The 21,516-nt window shown below is 45.9% G+C and overlaps 2 protein-coding genes across 2 annotated transcripts in view; both read right to left on the reverse strand.

Moving 5' to 3' along the window:
- Positions 1-7,322: 7,322 nt before the first annotated feature.
- On the reverse strand, positions 7,323-8,490 carry GPX1 (glutathione peroxidase 1). Its single transcript, XM_008565799.1, is given in 2 exon segments — positions 7,323-7,883; positions 8,162-8,490. Coding segments are annotated over 2 exon segments (606 nt in total). The 5' UTR covers positions 8,408-8,490; the 3' UTR covers positions 7,323-7,523.
- Positions 8,491-9,502: 1,012 nt separating this feature from the next.
- Positions 9,503-21,516, reverse strand: part of RHOA (ras homolog family member A) — a 34,395-nt gene continuing 22,381 nt past the window's right edge. The window contains exons 2-5 of the mRNA XM_008565800.1: positions 20,142-20,299; positions 15,970-16,090; positions 11,614-11,744; positions 9,503-10,747 (exon numbers count right to left, since the gene is read on the reverse strand). Coding sequence (XP_008564022.1) covers positions 10,574-10,747; positions 11,614-11,744; positions 15,970-16,090; positions 20,142-20,297 — 582 coding nt within the window. The 5' untranslated portion in view covers positions 20,298-20,299 and the 3' untranslated portion in view covers positions 9,503-10,573. The remainder of the gene's footprint in view (positions 10,748-11,613; positions 11,745-15,969; positions 16,091-20,141; positions 20,300-21,516) is intronic.

Below are 21,516 nucleotides of genomic sequence, written 5' to 3' on the forward strand. Positions count from 1 at the left end.
AAAAGAGCCAAAAAAAATTGATTTTTTTTTTTTTTTTTTTTTTTTAGCAGTTTTTCCTATACCATTTATGGTAGTCTTAAGGAAACAGGACAAGTCCTCAGCATCATAGAAAGGGGGACAAAACCTAATTAAAAAATGAAAAATTTGGAAAAAAAAAATATATATATATTTTTTAAGATGACTGGTAAGGGGATCTTAACCCTTGACTTGGTGTTGTCAGCACCATGCTCTCCCAAGTGAGCCACGGACAGGCCCTAAAATTTGGAAAATTTTTTTTTTTTTTTTTTTTTTTTAAAGATGACCGGTAAGGGGATGCCAACCCTTGGCTTGGTGTTGTCAGCACCATGCTCAGCCAGTGAGCAAACCGGCCATCCCTATATAGGATCTGAACCCGTGGCCTTGGTGTTATCAGCACCGCACTCTACCGAGTGAGCCACGGGCCGGCCCTGGAAAATATTTTTAAGTGAGGAACTTTTCAGTGCTATTAAATGACTGTAAAAATATTGCACTATTTAGTGGCAGTCCCTAAAATATTAAGATTACAAAGTACCAGTAGTTAAAATGTGAGAAATAAAGTGAACTTTATAGTCAGAAGATTATCATTATTTCCAAAGTCTTTAAACTTTGTTAGTGAGTTTGTTTGATTAAAATGTATTTTTTAAAAATTGAGAACTAAAAACAATGAGCATTTGCCTGTGTGTTCCTGCCATTGTGGGAGTGACCTAAGGACTTGGGGAGGAAATGACACGAGTGAGTAATTCAGCCTAAGAGACATCCTGGCTCCAGGACTGTGTTCTCTGTTGAGCCACTTTACCCTAGGGCCTAGTTGAGCAGTATAGACCTAGTTGGGCACCCAGGTCCCAGAACTGGACAATTCACCCATTGCCAGGGGAGGAAAGGAACTAGAGGGAACAGGCCTAGCTAACTGGTCACAGACTGCTTGATCTTGGACTGTGATTGTTGATTCGTATATGTCTGGGTATGTAGACTTTAAGCTTTATTTGGTTCTAAATCATAAAGTTTTTGCATTGGCTGGTCCTACAGCTTTCTCTACACCTGACTGGACTTGGCCCTCCCAAGTTACCCTTGGTCCACACTTGGCAAGCAATCACAGAGCATACATGACCATATTCATAAATATTAGATACCTTTTAATCAGAGGTGGCAGCAAGGAAGGGGTGGCAGAAATATTTTTGGTTCCTTCTTGTGTCCTTCCTTAACCTGGCCAGGAGACTTTGAAAAAGTAAAAGGCTCTAAAGTATACTTTAGAAGAATTAAATGTCTTCTGAGTGATTTCTGACTTCTGTTATATAAGGGTTAGACTACTGTGGAAGGTGACAGAGGCCAAAAACTGAATGAGACTCACAGAGAGGAAATGGGATCACTTTTCTTACATTGGGGAGTTGTGCTGATGGACAGATTCCATTCTGCTTATGTCACTGTTTTGGTGGCCTGCCCTGTTTGGGCAGGAAAGTGTGGCACTCTAGGCCCAAGTGTGGCCAGTATCTGTTCTCCCTCCTCTAATTCTATTTCCTTCAAAGTCTTAACCATGAACAAGTATTTAGATTTTTTTTCTTGGCAGCTGGCCAGTATTGGGATCTAAACCTTTGACCTTGGTGTTATTTTTTTATTTTATTTTATTTTTTGTCTTTTTTTGTGACCGGTAAGGGGATCGCAACCCTTGGCTTGGTGTCACCTGCACTGCATTCAGCCAGTGAGCGCACTGGCCAGTCCTATATAGGATCCGAACCCGCGGCAGGAGCCAGGAGCGTCGCTGCGCTCCCAGCGCTGCACTCTCCCGAGTGCGCCACCGGGCGGGCCCTGACCTTGGTGTTATTAACACCATGCTCTAACCAACCCAGCTAACTGGCCAGCCCCATTAGAAGTTAATTGTGTGTGTTGTTTGCCCTTTGCATAGAGCAAATTTTCAGAAGGCATTTCTTGTGTAAATGAATGAAAGAAGTATCCAGATACTAATCGTTTTTTTTTTCTTTTCCTTTTTTGTCTTTTTTACTGACCGGTAACGGGATCGCAACCCTCGGTGTTGCGCCCACACCACGCTCAACCAGTGAGCGGGAACCTGTCTCCACATGGGATCCGAACCCTCGGCGGGAGCGCCGCCGCACTCTCAAGTGGCGCACTCTCCAGTGCACCACCGGGCCAGCCCCTAATCGTTTTTTTTTCATTTCAATAGTACTGGGAGCTGGCCAGTTGGTTCAGTTGTTTAGAGTGCAATGTTTATAAAACAAAGGTCAAGGGTTTAGATCCCCATATCGGCCAGCTGCCAGAAAATAAAAATAAGAAAAATAATAGTACTTTAGTAACTATTATGTGTTCACAGTCCCTACCCTCCAGGGGTTCACAATGTGGTTGGGGACAATACTTATAAATGTACAGTGTTGTGTGATAAAATTGCTATAGGAACTTGGAGGGTCATGCTGCAGACAGTTTGCTGGGAGAGAACTTAAACAACTAGTGTGGAGAGCAAAGTCATGCTAACATTCCACTTGGCTTCTGGGGATACATGAGTAAATCTTCAAAAGATGCTCAGGGAGGGCCGGCCCGTGGCTCACTCGGGAGAGTGTGGTGCTGATAACACCAAGGCCACGGGTTCGGATCCTATATAGGGATGGCTGGTTAGCTCACTGGCTGAGCGTGGTGCTGACAACACCAAGCCAAGGGTTGAGATCCCCTTACCGGTCATCTTTTAAAAAAAAAAAAAAGATGCTCAGGGTACCAGGCCTTTAGATTCACACATGCACACACGTGCACACACACACACACAGAGTCACATGCCGGGGACAAAGGAGTCTGGGGTAACAGCTTCTTCCTCATAGGAAAATTCAGATCCCCTCCACTTGCCTCCCTGTGGAGCCAGGTGGTCTGCAGAACTGTAAGACACCACCTAGGGTGGGCTGCATGTGCTCCTGGACATTGCTCAGACTCTAGGCATTTGGATCAAGTAGGCCTGCTTTGTGGTCTCCTGTCCTGGTCTTGAGGGCCACAACTACACTGGACCTGGGAGGGGCACTGAGGGGGTTCTCTGTCTTCAGTGTGAATGATAAAAAGGCTGCTGGGCCCCTGCCCAATATACCACTGTTATGTTATGTCAGTCTCAATGCTTCTAGATGCAGCTAACAGAATCCCCAGCAGCAAGTCACCTACCCATTTTACAGTGCTTTCTTTTGTTTTCTCACATGACAAGTCTAGAGTTGAGTTCTTGGGGAAGTCAAAGCTGAAGGCTGTTAGGGCTCAGAGTTGTCTTCTCTGTAGCTCTCTTTTTTTGAGGGGAGGTGGCTGGCTGGTATGGGGATCTGAAACTGTGACCTTGGTGTCATAAGGCTGCACTCTAACCAATTGAGCTAACTGGCCAGCCAGTCTGTAGCCATCTTGTCCTTCTTCCTTTCAAGGCTCCAAGGTGGCTGCCTGGGTCCCACCATTCTGGATACTCTCAACAACACCCACCAGTGAGAAGGGAGGGAGGAACCTTACCTTCTCCTGCTCCCTGGGTCATAGGGGCTTTCCCAGAAACCCCTGCACCTCTCTGCAGCCAAGATTGGGTCACTTGCCCCTGCCTTTACATGAAGTAAGGCTGGCTAGAAGAGCAGATTCTGCCTGGCAGCCAGGAGGAAGGACTTGGGAATGGCTGTTGAATGGAGACCAACAATGTCTCTGACCTGTACACAACTTCTCTGAGAGGAAGTAAGAATTATGCCATCCCAAGGCCAGGACCTGAGCCTTCACTCCTTGGGCAAGGACTTCTTTCTTTGCACCCCCAGATCTCGATTCATCAGTGTCTCAGGTGAGGCAGATGTCTAGTAATTTGTATGGCCAGCTGGAGTTGGGCTTTATTTCAGTGCTGGCCCAGGTATGTCACATCTGTGTGTGAAAGCATGTACTTCCAGCTTATATGGTGAGTGTAATAACAAAAATATGACAAATTCAGAGTAATCTGAGAGGGATCACAGCCTGTTCTTTACAAATACATGCTGTGTCTCTTGGAGAAATCTTTAGCCAGAAATCTTTAGCCAGTCTCTTAAAACTTAAGAGATTTATTAGGCTGACCAGGCCTGGAACGCTTCTCTGAAAATAAGCTTGCTTTAAGTGTTGTTTGTGAAACTACATTGAGTCAGAATAAGGAAGTCATTTGATCAAGGGCTAATTGTGCAAGAAGTGCCTGACCTAATTTTATCAGATTTAATGTTAAAAAAAAAAAAAAATAGCACTTCTGCAATAACTGCTAAAACGGAAGCTTCTGAACCTAGATGAGTAACGGTAGTGCCCAACCCCTCTCCTTTTCAGAAGGACCATGGCCTAAATGCTGCTTCATGTTCCCAGAGCAAACAATGCCCTGCAGCCATTTCTACCAACAGCTAGGACCTCAAGCAGGCTCAATGTGATTCCTACTCTACTCTTTTACTTGTTCAGTTGAGCTGCTGATTTACAATGGGGGGAGGTGGGTACAGGTCAAAGCCAGTAACAGTTACATGGTTCAATGATAAAAGAATGTTTTACGGGCTGGCCCGGTAGCGCACTGGAGAGTGCAGCTGCTTGGGAGCGTGGCAGCGCTCCCGCCGAGGGTTCGGATCCCATGTGGAGACCGGTTCCCGCTCATTGGCTGAGCGCGGGGCGGGCGCAACACCGAGGGTTGTGATTCCGTTGCCGGTCCCCGGTACGGGCGCAACACCGAGGGTTGCGATCCGTTACCGGTCAGTAAAAAAGACAAAAAGGAGAAAAAAAAAAGAAAGTTTTTGTGTGGGAGTGTGTGTGTGTTTGTGTGTGTCAGGAGAAGATGTCCAGTTTCTTGAGGGTGTAACCCAAATAAACGTCTTTTCCTTATAAATTATCTAGTCTCAGGTAGTTCTGTTATAGCAACACAGAACGGACCAACACACCTCCATCAGCTCATTCATCAACTGCTTCTTGACCTCTTTTCAGTTTCACTGTCGCTTCCTCCAGGATGCAAGCATGATCATCCCTACTGGGCCAGGTCCTCTCATTTATTCTCAAAGCACCCTGTCCTAACTCGTAGAACTAAACATGCTTTTTAGTAATTATATATTGTCCTTCTGCCTTCCTGTGGCACCCAGCAGAGGACATGGCACAGGATTGAATGATGAGTGTTGCAGTAAGGGAGCAAAAAGCCTTTGGGGGAGAGAGATGGGAGGCATAGGGTCATAGGTGGCCTGGGTATGCCCCAGATTTACCCAGATGTACATTTGCTTTTTTTTTTTAAAGATGACCGGTAAGAGGATCTCACCCCTTGGCTTGGTGTTGTCTGCACCACGCTCAGCCAGTGAGCCAAACCAGCCATCCCTATATAGGATCCAAACCCGTGGCCTTGGTGTTATCAGCACCACACTCTCCTGAGTGAGCCACGGGCCGGCCAAGATGTACACTTGCTATTCTCCATTCCAGGAGTCAGATTTGAAGTCTACTAATGATCTTCAAGAAGCCCTGGCCCCATTTGAGTGGAAAGTTTTTGTATTAATAGACATTTGCTGATGTATAGCATATGTGGGCCCCTCTTGGCCCTGAGACAGCCAGCCTCAGTCAACCTCCTGGACTCTTAACCTCTAGGGAAGAAGACCAATCATTCACAGACGCAATCAAGACTCCTGGGAGTTCTGAGAAGAGCACAGGTAGGGTGGGGCCCATCAGGGGAACAGACAGGCCTGAGTTACCTCAAGGGGAACACAAAAGTTGAGGTTGGAGAAGTCTTGTAGACAGAAGGAGGTGGGCCTGTGCAGGAGTTCTGATAAGAAAGGAAGGAAGAGGGAGAGGGAGCCAGAGCAGGTGCAGAGGGCCCTTCATCCTTTAGAGACCTAAGGGCAGAGAGAATGTACAATTTTACATGTGTTGGGCAGCAGCAAAAATCCCTTGTTAGGGGGCCGGCCCGTGGCTCACTCGGGAGAGTGCGGTGCTGATAACACCAAGGCCCCGGATTTGGATTCCATATAGGGATGGCCGGTTAGCTCACTGGGTGAGCGTGGTGCTACCAACACCAAATCAAGGGTTAAAATCCCCTTACTGGTCATCTTCAGAAAAAAAAAAAAAATCCCTTCTTAGGGACAGAAGAAAAGTTCTTGAGAGAGTTGGTTCAGACTTAGGATGGGCCTTGAGCCATCAACTTGAGTACAAACACTGGGACCCCAGAACCTCTGGCCCACCTCCTAGACTAGGTGACACTGCCAACATATCTCTGGGTCCATTTCCACAAGCAGAAGCTGTACCCAGAGTTCGTTGCACTGCAATAGGAAATGGCTCCAAGTCTGTCTTTTTTTTTTTTTTTCCTTTTTTGTCTTTTTTCGTGACCGGTAACGGGATCACAACCCTCGGTGTTGCGCCCGTACCGCGACCGGCAACGGGATCGCAACCCTCGGTGTCGCGCCCGCACCGCACTCAACCAGTGAGCGGACCGGTCTCTATATGGGATCCGAACCCTCGGCGGGAGTGCCGCCGTGCTCCCAAGCACCACACTCTACCGAGTGCGCCACCGGGCCAGCCCTCCAAGTCTGTCTTTAAAGATTATTGGCAGCAGAACCAACAGATGGAGAGGCTGGACCTGAGTGGTGCCTGAGAAGCAGCATCTGTACTCTAACATATGCTGCTATCCTGGGCCTGAATGTGCAATTGCATGCGTGTTGGGCAGGATATAATCAGAAGGCCAATTTAATTGTACTCTTCTCACTGTGAATACAGGAAAGACAGCCACTGGTAAGGGGAGCATCAGGGCACAGATAAGCACTGGGTAGCAATATGAAAAGATCTAGCAAAGTAATGGAAAAAAATTTATAATATTGTATGAACTTCCAAATGTGTAAAAGAAGTTTGTGGGGGGCCTAACACTTGGAGAGTCCACAGACTCTGAATGTGAGTGGGGGACCATGTTATTTTGTGAAGGTCATTTCAGCACCCAGTAAATACTCAGAAAGGAGAGTACTACTATTGGGGTTGGCAGTAAGCCATTGGCATGTGTCTTCCTCTTCTTGGAGTAAGGACTTTCTATTGTAACAACCTTGGGTTGGACCCACTGTATGTCCTGGCAGAGGGAGAAAGGCAGGGAGAGGAGGCAGACTTCCTACATAGGAAGTGGATTGATTCCACACGCTGCATATAAAAGAACAGGAAGGGGCTGGCTAGTTAGCTCAGTTGGTTAGAGGTTATAACACCAAGGTCAAGGGTTCGGATCCCTGTACAGGCAAGCCGCCAAAAAAAACAGGAGGTTCAAACTTGGCTAGGGTAAGAGTGGATTAAGCTCCCACCCCTAAGACAATGAAGTTAGTAGGAAAGGTGTCCCCAATTGCTACTGACACACACAGTTCCGTTGACAACCGGCACTTTATTAGTGGGTAAATTCGACTTGGTCTGGCACAGGGGAGGTTGGGATGGACAGGACCAGCACCCATCTCAGGGGATTTTCTCGGACATCAAGTGTTCCTCCATTCAGGTTTAGAGAAACACTATCATGGATTAAACCCCCACAGGGAGTACCACTGCGGCAGCCAGGGAAGAGAGGCGCCCTAGGCACAGGTGGGCCCCTGAGACAGCAGGGCTTCAATGTCGGGCTCGATGTCGATGGTCTGAAAGCGGCGACTGTACCTGCGCACAGGCACACCATCAGGGCCAACCAGGAACTTCTCAAAGTTCCAGGCAACGTCGTTGCGGCACACCGGAGACCAGGTGATGAACTTGGGGTCGGTCATGAGCGTAGTGCTATCGTCACTTGGCACTGGCAGGGCCTCCCGCAGGAAGGCGAAGAGCGGGTGCGCATTCGCGCCATTCACCTCGCACTTCTCAAAGAGCGTAAAGTTGGGCTCGAACCCGCCGCCGGGTCGGACGTACTTAAGGGAGTTCAGAATCTCTTCGTTCTTGGCGTTCTCCTACGGGAGAGAAGGGCAGCTGGGACCTGGGGCCGCGAGGGGAGGGAAACCTAGCCATAAACAAGGACTTTTTCGATGAATCACTGGGATGTTGCCCTCCTTGCACAATTCCAGGGCGGACCTGAATTCCAGCAGCCACGAGCACAGAGAGGGAAGCGAGCCGGTGGCCCGCCTCTTCTCTGCGCACCGGGCCTGCGGCTGCCCGCCGAAGCGGACACCCAGCGGGCGCCCCCAACCACGATCGCACGCCCATCCTCGCCCCACCCCGCCCGGCGCACCTGATGTCCAAACTGGTTGCACGGGAAGCCGAGCACGACAAGGCCCCGGGGCCCGAGGCGCCGCTGCAGCTCGTTCATTTGGGTGTAGTCCCGGACCGTGGTGCCTCAGAGGGACGCCACATTCTCGATGAGCAGCACCTTGCCTTGCAAGGAGCCCAGACTTACAGGCTCCCCGCCTGCCAGCGGGCGCGCCGAGAAGGCGTGCACGGAGGAATGGGCCACAGCCGCTAGCCGAGTGGCACACATGGCGTGGAGGCCTGAAAAGCGAAGGGAGAGTTCTGGATGAGGACAGCAGGGGGGCCTGGGCAGTGCTTCCTTTTAACTGGTCTGCAGTTGGGCCACGTGGTGCAGGCATCTTTCCGGTCCCTCCGGCCTCCCCCCACCCCCGGGCCCGAGGGTCCCGCCTCATCCGGCCGCCGTCCAACCCGGGAGGGCCTTGGCCCCTCCCTCAGCTTAAGGGACCTGCTGGAGGGTGCGGCCAGGGGGGAGGCGGACTCTGCTCAAGCCAGGCAGAACTGAGGGCACGTTTGTTCTGGCCCAGGCAACCTAGCGCCCGCCTGGAGGCAACCGCTCGGGTTACCTTGTGGAGGGCCCAGGCCCTCGAGGGCTCCGGATTCTTTCTTAAAAGTTCCTTAATTAGGGTGTGGGGTCCAGCCCAGGAGACTGGCCGGCAGTGGCAGCAGCTGCTGTAGGAGCTGCTCAAGCACAAACAGCACTCCTATCCTGTGCCGTGTTACCCTTGCAGTATATGCTCTATTGTTGGCAAATGCAGTTTTGACTTGCTGTAATAGTGCTGCCAAGGCTAATCTGCCATAAGGCTCATAGTTCTAAGAGCAAATTAGAGGAGAGTGGGCAATGCCAAGGGCAGCCAAGGCTCCTGGTTACAAGACAGTTCCTTTTCACTTCCCGGCATTTTGGGGCTGCCTGGAACGGTATCACATTCAGGCCTCTGGTCTCCCTATCTGCACCCAGTTTGGCACCGCCTTAATGCAGGTTTTCTAACAGTGCAGTGCCCAGGACAGCTTGGGCTCCAACTGCCACTTTGGCTCCACCCTAGGAGGCTGGGGCAGAGCCTAACAGCTCACTAGAGCCCAGGAAACCCAGTCTGGAGTGCCCCCTCATGTCTCCTCAGTAAGGCTGCATTCCCTCCCCCCAAACTTGAATATTGGCTTCCAAGTTCTTGGGAGGAGCCAGGTTAGTCTGGACCAGGTAGGGGGCACAAGCTGGTACTTTGCACCCTAAAGGAACCTCTCCAGGGTGAACTAGGCCAGGAGGGCAAGTCCTTCTAGCCTCCTGTCCCCAGACCTGGAGAGTATAACACAAACACCAGGATACAGGAAGTTTAGAAAACTGCCTTTATTCTATTAGTAGTTGGAAAAATTAACTGGTACAGAAAAAAAGTTTAGTCAGCTGGAGAGAAGAGAGAAACTGAGTGCCACCCATGAGCACTGGTGTCTCCTCTGGGAGGGAACCTGGATACAGCGAGGAGAAAAGCACTGTGAATCAGGGCCAGACCCTGCAGTCCAGGTGAGACAGGTTATGCCACCTTCCGAAGTGTCTAATTGCCTCAGGCGTGAAACCAAATTCCTGTTTACTCAGCCCAGCTCTGCAGAGTAGTACTGGGATATGTGGGGCCAAAAAGGGGTGATATGGCCATCTTTTATCAGAGAAAGTGACAAAACGGGAATTTAAAAGATGACTTTTCCATCTGACTTTATTTCCAAATACACTTTTTTAAAAAACCAATACACTTTCTGCAGAGATGACAAATAGTATTAGGAAATCCAATTGTACAAAAAATACTACATCTAGTCCGGGGTAGATATATTTATTTTTGGTAACATACATTAAGTGGCACTAATTACACAGTAACTATAAGGTAACTAACATGAAACCACAGAACTGTAACTCTGCTGCAGCTGCATGGACTTGGGCCTTTCTGGCTGAGCACATTTAAAAAAAACTGGATGCTCACCCCAGAGCTATGCCAATAAAATCTGTTAAGGAGTAAAGCTCTGAAGTCATGACTCACCAGACCACCTTGCAGCTGACAGATAATAGGCAGGACATGTTAGTTATAAAGTAGTTGCAGTCTAATTCACAAAAGTTACCAACTGTTTCTCTTTCTAGAAAGAAGCAAGAAGTTAAGAAATTCCTTGAATTAGCGCCTGGTGTATCAGTGGGAGTGCAGAGGAGGGCTGTTAGAGCAGTGTCAGAAGGACCCTGGCAGGTCAGATGGGTTGAACATCGTTAATAATCATGGTTGGCTTCTATATACTGGTAGCAAGATGACTTCTGATTTGTAATCTTAGGTAAATTATAGATAAATGAAAAAGGCCAGTAATCATACACTAAGATTAATAAACAGCACTTCAAAATTAACCGCATGAGGGCTGTGCTTGCAGCAAGGTTTCACAAAACAAGGCACCCAGATTTTTTCTTCCCACGTCTGGCTTGCAGAGCAGCTCTTGTGGCCATTTCAAAAACCTCCCTCACTCCATCTTTGGTCTTTGCTGAACACTCCATGTATCCAAAAGCGCCAATCCTATTTGCCATATCTCTGCCTTCTTCAGGTTTTACCGGCTCCTGGCAAAGAGAAAAGAGTGCTTTCAGCTAACAGTGTTATATACATACAGTAAGTAGGTGTAGAGTATTCAAATTCACCTAGAAGACTTCCTTTAAAAGCTGCCAAACTCCCAGATTTGAGATGTTTTATGAAATTCTCAAACTGATATGCAGTGAGTACCTCCCCCTGCAATATAAAACCTCTACTCAACATGCTGTTTGGAAACATAAAGAGGGAAGAGGTCAGAGGAATCCTGGAAAGTTAAGGAAGGAAACAAGGACAAAATTACTCAAGCTACCAAACTAGGGCAAGCCCTTGGGTCTTCCTGTAGTGAGCGTCACAGAAGACTGAATGCCCATGGAAGAAAATAGAGCCTACCATTGACATTCAGACAGAGAAACCTCAGTAGCAGAACCTGGGTTGAAGACCTCAACACTCCTCCTATGTAGGAAAGCCCTGCCATTAGGCCAGCTGGCTTCTGAGAGGCCAAGATGCCACCTCCATTATCACTTTTATAGAAGCATTAGGGCTTCATCTTTCAGTCATCACTAATTTAGCTTTGGCCTCACATGGACCAAGATAATAACTAGGAAGAGAAATGAAGAGCCTGATAAAGTGCAGCTGCAGCACTGACTATTAATGGGATGGTTTCTTCTTGGGCCAACAGTCTTTTGGGGCATAGCATACCTCATAGGAGACATTCCATCTCTAAGCAGTCTTAGGGACCCTCTGTATATGTAAATGAGGGCCAGATGGACAGAGCGGGGTTCTGGGCCTCTAAAACAACCTGGCCTGTAAGGGTTTTTGCTGGGCTCCCCAAACCTCTGACCTTGGGGCCCTTGTTCAACAATGCTACAGGAAGACAGTGCCCTGTCCCAAACCATGCCTGCTTCATCTTGGCTAGCTCCCGTCTTGTGTGCTCATCATTCCGAAGATCCTTCTTGTTCCCGACTAGGATGATGGGCACATTGGGACAGAAATGCTTGACTTCTGGGGTCCATTTTTCTGGGATGTTTTCTGAAAGAAGAAAAATGCACAGAATTTGGGGATACATACAATTCCATCTTGAAGACTCTCCAAGAACCCTGATTAAACTGCAAAGACACTTCCTTTGCTGCTTCAGAAGTATGCTGGACATTTTAGGGCTGGCCCGTGGCTCACTCGGGAGAGTGTGGTGCTGATAACACCAAGACCACGGGTTCGGATCCTATATAGGCATGGCTCGTTAGCTCACTTGGGTGAGCATGGTGCTGACAACACCAAGCCAAGGGTTAAGATCCCCTTACCAGTCATCTTTAAAAAAAAAAAAAAAAAAAGAAGAAGAAGAAGAAGTATGCTGGACATTTTATGGAATCCCACTAGTTTCAAAACCACAGAAAAAAGCAAAATCTAACTTCTTGCCCTTAAATACAGAACCATCAGCTTTTCCACCAGGATTGTTGCTAAACTCCTCTGGAGGTGGGGCCCAAGTAAGGGTTGGAGGAGCAAATGATCCAGAACACAAAGTGTCTCCACAATAGTACCACCTGCCCCACAGATGGAGGCTACCCACAGGCCATCCTTGTCACTGATGTAAAATGATTCTGACCCCAACTTACAGAAGGGGTCTTTGTTCTAGGGCCACAACTGGCCAAGGGTACACATGTTCTCTTTCTACCTTGCTCATGGGCCCTCAGCATGACCTCTACCCTGTGGGTTACTGGTATTCAATGGCTCAAGAGTGAATTTTGAAAATAACCAAGAGATAACTGGCTGTAGCTTCTTGCCAACACTGTACTAACTTGGAAAGGTTGTACATACATCATGGTGAATGAGGGGCCTGTGTTTAACCTCCCATGCCACCTTTGTTATCTCAGTGTCAGGGATGACTTATAAAATGGGGATAACAATAATACTAACCTTACACCAGGTTATTTTGAGTCAGTGCATAAAAAGTGCTCATTATACGATCATTCAAATAGACTGCTATTTGAGACTGTATTTTAGATCTATTCATTCTCTGACTTCAAGACAAATTACCAAAAGGCAGGGGTTACTTAGAATATGGAATGATGCTCTGTCTTCTGACTGAAAGACCATATCAGATAGGAAATCTACATGGGTGAGATCAGGAAAACTTCTTATAATTCAATGCTCCACTCAGCACACAAGATGTATACTCAACCCCTTCCTTTGCTACAGCAGCTACAGGGTCAATTGTATTGCTAATGTGACAACTTGAAACTTAAAGGAAACAAAGGAGTTCCCAAAGAAGGCAGTGTCCCAGTCCTCAGAACAATAAAAAAAAAAAAAAAGACCAGCACACCTAACAGTGAAGCCAAACAGCCTCAGCATTGAACTTTGCTCTCTCTCTCTCATCCCTGGACCTGTGGTCTATTTTCAATTCACCAGGGAAAAAAAAAAAAGCTGACTGTTAGCTCAGTTGGTTAGAGCATGTTGTTATAACACAACACCAAGGTCAAAGGTTCAGATCCCCACGCCCGGCCAGCTGCCAAGAAAAAAAACAAATCAATTCAGCTGCCACAGTGATCTCTTTAAAAGGTGAGATTATATTGCTCCCTTGTTCAAACCTTCCAAGAGTTCCTATCTCATTCATGATGAAAGGAGAGGTCCTCACCATAACCCACAGGGCTCTGCAACCCTCACCCTCAACCTCTCAGCTAAAGCTACTCTGGATTCCTTTTATCTTCCTGCTTCAGTGACTTTGTGCCGGCCGTTTTCCCTGCCTGGAAAGCTCTTTTGTTAGGTATCAGCATGGGCCTCCTTCACCTCCTTTAGGTCTCTGCTCAAAGGTCACATTTTCAGAAAGCCTGTGAACTGATCATCCTTATCTAAAACAGCATACCACCACGGTCCATCTCTATAAACGTTATTTGTAACGTTTACTACTGTTGGATTTACTGTTGTTTTCTTTTCTTTTTTTTTCTCTGTCCCTTTATCTAGAACAGAAGTTCTATTAGTGTGTGCTCAATAATTACTTGCTAGATATATGAAATGTGTACACCAGTAGTTCTCTCACTGCATCCCTGGAATTTAAGACGTGGAATTAGAATGAGTTGGCTGTCTTCACTTTTGATTAATAATTTACAAACTTAACTTTTTACGTTTTAAATGTAATTTAATTCAGTATGTTAATCACTTATAATCTCTCCCACCCCCAAAGTAATCTGATCACATCAGGGCACATCACTTTACATGGATTTACAGTGGGTTTTTGGTGAGCCTTTGGGAATTCAAAATCTAGAGAAAAGGAAATCTTTACCTAAATAAGGGATTAGCAAATAAAATCTTGCCTGGGGTCTATTTTTGTAAGTCAAGTTTTATTGGAACATAGGCAATCTCATCCTATTACATATTTTCTATGGCTGCTTTCACGCTACAAAGGCAAAGGTGAGTAGTTGTGGTAAAGTTAAATAGTTGTAACAGAAACCACACGGTCAGCAAAGCCTAAACTACTTACCATTTGGCCTTTTACAGAAAAAGTCTGCCGACCCCAGGTCTTGACTTGGAATCTAGACCAACTGCCAATGAGACAGCAGAGATTCCAAAAAGTAAACTGTTTATTGTCATAGGCTTGGCCAGCAGCAGGGTTGAAACTTGCATACAGATTCCGATTCATGACCCAACTCATCCTACACCCAGACTCAGGGCCATGGTCTAACATCCAACCAGTTAAAAACAAACAAGTTTAGCATTAGGTTGACATTAGCTTTTCATTTTCTTGATAGACTTTTGACTTCCCATGACATTTTACTGGGGAAAATTACTGGTGGGATTCTGCCTCCACTCCCTAGCCAAGATAACTGAGAACTTTTAAAAGGCCCATAGCAAAATCAAGCTTAGATATCTCAGCAAAAAGGCCCCACGTATCTACCAAGCTTTCCTGCAATGATGTCCAGTGAGGGTAAAGCATTCTCCAGCATCCAGACCCTGTCCCTGAGTGTGTTTGTACCTCAGAGAGGGAGCTCGATCTCTCTTTGCCTGTTTACTTTCTACCTTTGCTCTCTTACCTAGAGCCTGCCCTCTGGAAGGAGGGGCCAGCAAGAAACAAGTTATGGCTAGTAAACAGGCAGAGGTCAAAAGCCAAATATCTCCTTTGAGACTAGGAGATACGCTCTTAAGTGAAGAGGAAAAATTTCTTGCTCCGAAGGTATTTTTGTCCCTTATAGGATTATACCCTGGATGATGAGGGTACAGGGTACATAGCCCTCCCTCATTCCCATAAAATTTAGGTAAAGCTCTTCATGTGTGTGTCTGAGGGGAGGATGTCAAATGGCTTCATTTTCTTTGTGGCTTAAAGCTATGTCCCAGCCTCCAACCCCAAAAGGAAGCCAGATTAGTTTGAAAACTAAAACTAAACCACAAGAGAACAAATGGCAGGGAATACCTGCTCTATCTCAGTCCTGGGAGACACTGCATGGGGTGCTCAATCTCAGCCTGGCTCCTTGGCGCTGTATGACCTTTGAGTAAGTGGCTCAATGTTTCAGAGAAACCCCAGTATCATCATTAAGGTGGGGACAACCATGTCAAAAACACAGTCACTCTAAATGCGCACTGCAAGTGCAGGCCACCAGCAGGCCCTCAAGGTTGTCTGTATTAATCATAACATCATCCTTGGCCCACCTACTGCCCTGTCATGAAAAAACTGTAGCACCAAGTGAGACATCTCATCATCTTCAACACAAAGTGAAAGCAAGTTCTGTTTCAGGCCTTGTTTCATAGACAGTGAGGTTAGCATTATTCAGTCTTTTTCTGAAGGTCAGTGGCTTCTGAAACATATGGCTATGTGGGCTAATGAAATGGTCAGGTTCAAGTCTCTCTATCAGCTAAGACACTTTTAAAAAGGGCTCAGATAGGGCTTTAAAAACACTACTGGGAAACAGCAAATCACCAGTCTAGATGCTGGGAGGCAGCGGGCTAAATATGAAGTACTGATAAAAGATGTGGACAACCAAAAAAGCCCTTCCCAAATCTTAGTCTGAGACAGCTCTGTACTTGGAACCCACCATAATTTACAAAGTGGATACATTTTAAACATGGCAGCCATGAGAGATTTAGGCTGAAAAGGGACCCAGGGCTCACACTCTATAACCCCAAGGCTCCAAGACTCTGGCCACTGATGACTCCTCCTCTGAAGCTCATGTCTGCTTTTCAGCCACTTAATGCCCAGAAAGGACCTGAGAAACCAGATGTCAGCCATGCACACCAGCAGTGACAAACATCAGGTTGCAGGGCCACTCACCTAGACTATCAGGGCTGTCAATGGAGAAACACATCAGTATAACATCGGTGTCTGGGTAGGAGAGGGGCCTCAGGCGATCATAATCTTCTTGCCCAGCTGTGTCCCACAAAGCCAACTCTACCTGTAATAGGAAAAACAACCAACCACAAGAGTGCAAGGTTAATTCTACTACCCACTTTTGGAAGACACTTACCCCAATACATTTAAGTGGCAGACTGTCCAAAATAGTAAAACACAGGAGCATTCATTTTTATGAGAATCAAGACTGAATGTGGAGGGATTTTAAATTATTTTAGGTTGAAATTTCTCAAAATTGCAAGTTTCATAAACAGATACTAGAACTGAACAAAGTGGCATAATCCAAAATGCCAAATCAAAAATAACTTTGTACGGCTGGCTGGTTAGCTCAGTCAGTCAGAATGTGGAGTTATAACACCAAGGTCAAGGGTTTGGATCCCTGTAATGGCTAGCCACCAATAAAAAAAAAAAAAATACCCCCCAAAATAAAACAACTTTGTAGCTTATAATAAATGTTTAATTATAAATAACACTCTACTAGAAAAGAAAGTGGACAGACAAAGAGCAGAAATCAAACTGTAAATAACATTCCACAGGGTATACAAGGCAGGACAGGGAAATACCAGATTGAGTAACTTTTCTTTTTTTCTTTTTTTTTTTTGTCCTTTTTTGAGACCGGCCGCACCGCGCTCAGCCAGTGAGCGCTGTGAGCGCACTGGTCATCCCTATATAGGATCCGAACCCACGGCGGGAGCGCTGCTGCGTTCCCAGTGCCGCACTCTCCCGAGTGCACCACGGGCTCGGCCCAGAGTAACTTTTCTTAATACATCCTTACTCAACCTCTTCCTTACTTTCCTCACATCATTCTGCTCAAATGTAGAAACATGGAAACAAGCCTGTATTTGAGTTGGTGAGTAAGAAAAGACACCATGCTGGGTGTTAGAAAAGGCCTGAACGGGGCCGGCCCGGTGGCGCACTCGGTAGAGTGTGGCGCTTGGGCGTGGTGGCGCTCCCACCGAGGGTTCGGATCCCATATAGAGACCGGTCCGCTCACTGGTTGAGTGCGGTGCGGGCGTGACACCGAGGGCTGCGATCCAGTTACCGGTCACGAAAAAAGACAAAAAGGAAAAAAAAAAAAAGAAAAGGCCTGAACTGACCGGGAAGTCCTCTGGTTCTGCCTTTCACTGCTCGAGAAATGTCTCTGTGGCTGAATGAATACATCACAAATGGTAGGAGGATAAACTGATGCCTGGGCTCTAGAGACAGGTCCTCTTTCACACTGTCCAGCTCTGTAGCCAGCTCTGTCACCCGTTCTCACAACTAGGCTGGATGGATGTTCAACACCCTCTGCTCAGAGACCCTTTGAGGCCTCAAGGGCTCTCCCTTCAATGCTTGAAAGGCCCTTCTTCTCCTAGCACCTTCATAGCCCCAATTTTTTTTTTTTTTTTTGTCTTTTGTCTTTTTCCGTGTCCGGCTACGGATCGCAACCCTCGGTGCTGCTCCTGCGCCTCGCTCAGCCAGTGAGTGGGAACTGGTCTGTATGTGGGATCCGAACCCTCGGGCGGGAGCGCCGCCGCGCTTCCCAAGTGGCGTACTATCCAGTGCGCCACCGGGCCGGCCCCCAATTTGTTTCTAAATATCATTTCTTCCTTAAAGTTGATGGCTAAGGATCTCTTCCACTCTCATCCTTTCCCCAGGATGCATCAGTCAAAACCTCCACAAGGCCCACTGCACTTGTCATGCACACTATTACCTTGGTATGCATAGCTAAGATATACTGATGCCCAATATTCACAACTCGTCTGACCTCAGATTGGCAGAGCTCATTCATTCCCTGACACATCCCACTCTCCTGGCCTCTCCACATCCCATGGATGTTCAGTCAGCTCCTGATAAATGCTTCCATGGTGTTGGGACTGTCTCATGTTAAAAGAGGCCTTTCCAGGGCCAGGAGGCACGGGGTCCAGGCACCCCATAGAACAGGAAGGCAGCTGACCCTGTGCCCTGGATACCTAGCACTTCCTTTCTGAGCCACCTGGTTGCTGATTTGGACAGCGAGGGCAGCAGTTGCAGCAACTGCTATTTGCTCTTTTTACATATTAAGAAAGTCTGTTTTACCAAACAAACAAACAAACAAAAAAACGGGGGGGTGGGGGGTGGGCCTTACCGTTTTGGGCAAGCCTTTTCCTGGGACCATGATAACCTAACAATCTTGTATGCTTCTTTATGTTCTACTAGTGCATGCTGTTACATGAACACTCCCAAGTAATGCCCCTTTCCCATTTTGAAGGCTCCCTAGTTGTTCTGAGGCAGGCAGCTAGCCTGTGACACCCTCCTCCAAATTAAGCATTTTTATTTCCAGCCACTGTCTCTGGAGGGAATGCCAGGATAAAACCAGTAATATACATTCACTAGGCTTTTGAGAAATGAGCTATGAAAATACCAACCTTACCTTGCTTCCCTCAAATCACTAGATCTTTCTACGTATGATATATTAGTCTAAGTTAGACAAGATGGCTGTTATATGACAGCAGTCCCAAAGATCTCAGCACATTTCCACCCAGTTTGTCACAAATGGGTCCTGCTCCACATGAACCACTCTTCACATCAGGCCCACAGAAACACCTGTATCCAAGCACCAATACAGAGAGATGAGGTTGACCTGGTAACACCCTGCCTTGGTGGGCCACCTTCAGGGTGGGACCCAAAGTTCTGATAAGCTAGAAGTTATTGTATTTTTTCCATTTATACTTGGCTCAGAAAGGTGCCTTGGGGTTCCTAAGTCATGACAGCAATCATTGTGGCCTACTTTGCATTTGAATAGAATGGACTACAAACTGTAAGAGGATTTTGAGTACAGTATCATTAGGCACAATTTGTAAAGTGCTCTGGTGCTTCTAAACGCTTTCAGTTACTTCATAGAAGTTTAAGCCTTTTTACAAATGAATAAGGATCAGGCAGTTTACTCATGGTGACATAACTATCAGAAGGCCACATAATGAGGAACCCTGGAATTCTGAGCAGCTGACCTAACCCATTTTCCATATACTGTACCACAAACTGGGGCTGGGTGATTCTAAGACAGAAAGGAATGGTGGGTAAAGTGTGAAAGTAAGAGGGGAGAAAAGAGATGGAATTATGAAAGCTAATGTATCAAGTCTTAGCGGCACAGGAGACATGACTGAATACCCAAGAGGACTGAATGTGTTGGAAAAGAGCACCTTGTTCTAATTTTTTCCCCCCCAGTTGATCCATTTTCAGTGAGAATTTTTCATTTATCCTCAGAAGATATACAGCAGGCTGCGTAAGGCATTATTTTGACAATAAAAGGGAACAGAAAATTAAAAACAAAAAACACTCCAATCCCACAAGAGCTTTGCTCCACTCTTGCCAGAGGGCTTTCAAGGTAGACGTGGGAAAACACTGTCAATGACAGGAAATTGAAACAACTAAGGAAGACTTTTTATGTCAAAGTCAAAAAACTTTTTAAAAAATTAAATTTAAGTGAGGAAGTTATTTAAATGTCACAATGTTGGTGATGTCAGATCAGTACAACCCTTTGAGAAGCATAATCAATAAGGACCTCTTGCTCTAGTAATCTCATACTTGGGAATTTGATAAAATAGTCTGAAAGAGGGCCGGCCCCGTGGCTCACTCGGGAGAGTGCGGTGCTGACAACACCAAGGCCACGGGTTCGGATCCTATATAGGGATGGCCGGTTTGCTCACTGGGTGAGCGTGGTGCTGACAACACCAAGTCAAGGGTTAAGATCCCCTTACCGGTCATCTTTAAAAAAAAAAAGTCTGAAAGAATTAAAAAAAAAAAAAAACAAAGTCAAGCCATACAAAGAGGTTCATTTATGTATTATCTACATGGCAACAAACTAAATTCCAAATATAAATAAACTTGAAAAGAGCACATCCAAGTATACTAACGCTGCGCCATGTGAAATACATGTGAATATGGACAAAGACTGGATAATAGCAGTTAAAAATGAACAAAAGTTGGACTCACATGGCAGGGTGAGAATGGATTACTCTTTCCAAAATTTTTATTACACTGTGTACTGCAGAGGCAAAAAAGCCTAATTTTCTAGGCTGTATGAACAGCCTAACATGCAAAATGGTACCAGCTGTTACTGAAAGTATACTCACCTGCTTTCCATCCACTTCTATATCTGCCACATAGTTCTCAAACACTGTGGGCACATATACCTCTGGAAACTGGTCCTTGCTGAAGACTATAAGCAAGCATGTCTTGCCACAGGCTCCATCACCAACAATCACCAATTTCTTCCGGATGGCAGCCATTGCTGAAATACAAAACAAAGGTGTTATATGAGATGCGCAAGAAACCATAAATAGCATGAGACTATGGCACATACTTTTGTGACCACAGGGCAAAAGCCTTTATTAGCATACCCAAATTCAAAAATTAGTATTCCATTCCACTTGGCACTAAAAGGCCAAAAACTCATAACTAACATTATGCTTAACAGTGAAAGACTAAAAAGAAAGTTCCTCCTAAGATCTGGAACTAGACAAGGATGCTTGTGCTTGCTACCTCTATTCAATATGATACTGGAAGTTCTAGCCAGGGCAATTAGGTGAGAAAATGAAATAAAAGGCATCCAGATTGGAAAGGAAGAAGTAAAACTATCTCAATTCATACACAACATGATCTTATATGTGGAAAATCCTAAGTATGGATTTTTAAAATCCATTAAAAAGCTATTAAACAAATTCAGCAAGGTTGCAGGATACAAGGTGAACATAAAAAAAAAAAAAAAATATTTCTATACCCTAGCAATGAACAATGGAAATGAAATTAAGAAAACAATTTTAGTTACAATAGCATCAAAAAGAATACTTAGTAATACATTTAACAAAAGAAGTGTAAAACTTATACTCTGAAAAGTACAAAACATTTACTGAGAGAAATTAAATGGAAAATATCCATGTTCATGGACTGGAAGACTTAAGCAATATCTCTCAAATTAATCTAGATTTGACACAATTCCACTCAAAATCCCAGCTGGCTTCTTTGCAGGCATTGACAAGTCAGTCGGAAAATTCACATGGAAATTCAATGGACCCAGAATGGTCAAAACAATCTTGAAACACAAGAGTAAAGTGGCAGGTCTCACACTTTCTGATCACAAAACTCGGTACAAAGTTACAGTAATCAAGACAGTATGGTACTGGCATAAGGACAGACCATATTATATCACTGGAATGGAACTGAGAATCAAGAAATAAGCTGTCATCATTTATGGTCAATTGATTTTCAAAAAGGGTGCCAAAATAACCCAGTAAAGAAAAAAATAGTCCTTTCAACAAATAGTGCTGAGACAACTGAATAGATACGTGCAAAAGAATTAAGTCAGGCCCCTTCTCACATTACATATAAAAATTAACTCAAGGGGCCGGCCCAGTGGCGCACTGCTACAGTGCGCCGCTTGGGAGCGCGACGGCGCTCCCGCCGAGGGTTCGGATCCCACATACAGACCAGTTCCTGCTCACTGGCTGA

The sequence above is a fragment of the Galeopterus variegatus genome, unplaced genomic scaffold, assembly GCF_000696425.1.
Source record: "Galeopterus variegatus unplaced genomic scaffold, G_variegatus-3.0.2 Scaffold203, whole genome shotgun sequence".
NCBI classification, from domain to species: domain Eukaryota; kingdom Metazoa; phylum Chordata; class Mammalia; order Dermoptera; family Cynocephalidae; genus Galeopterus; species Galeopterus variegatus.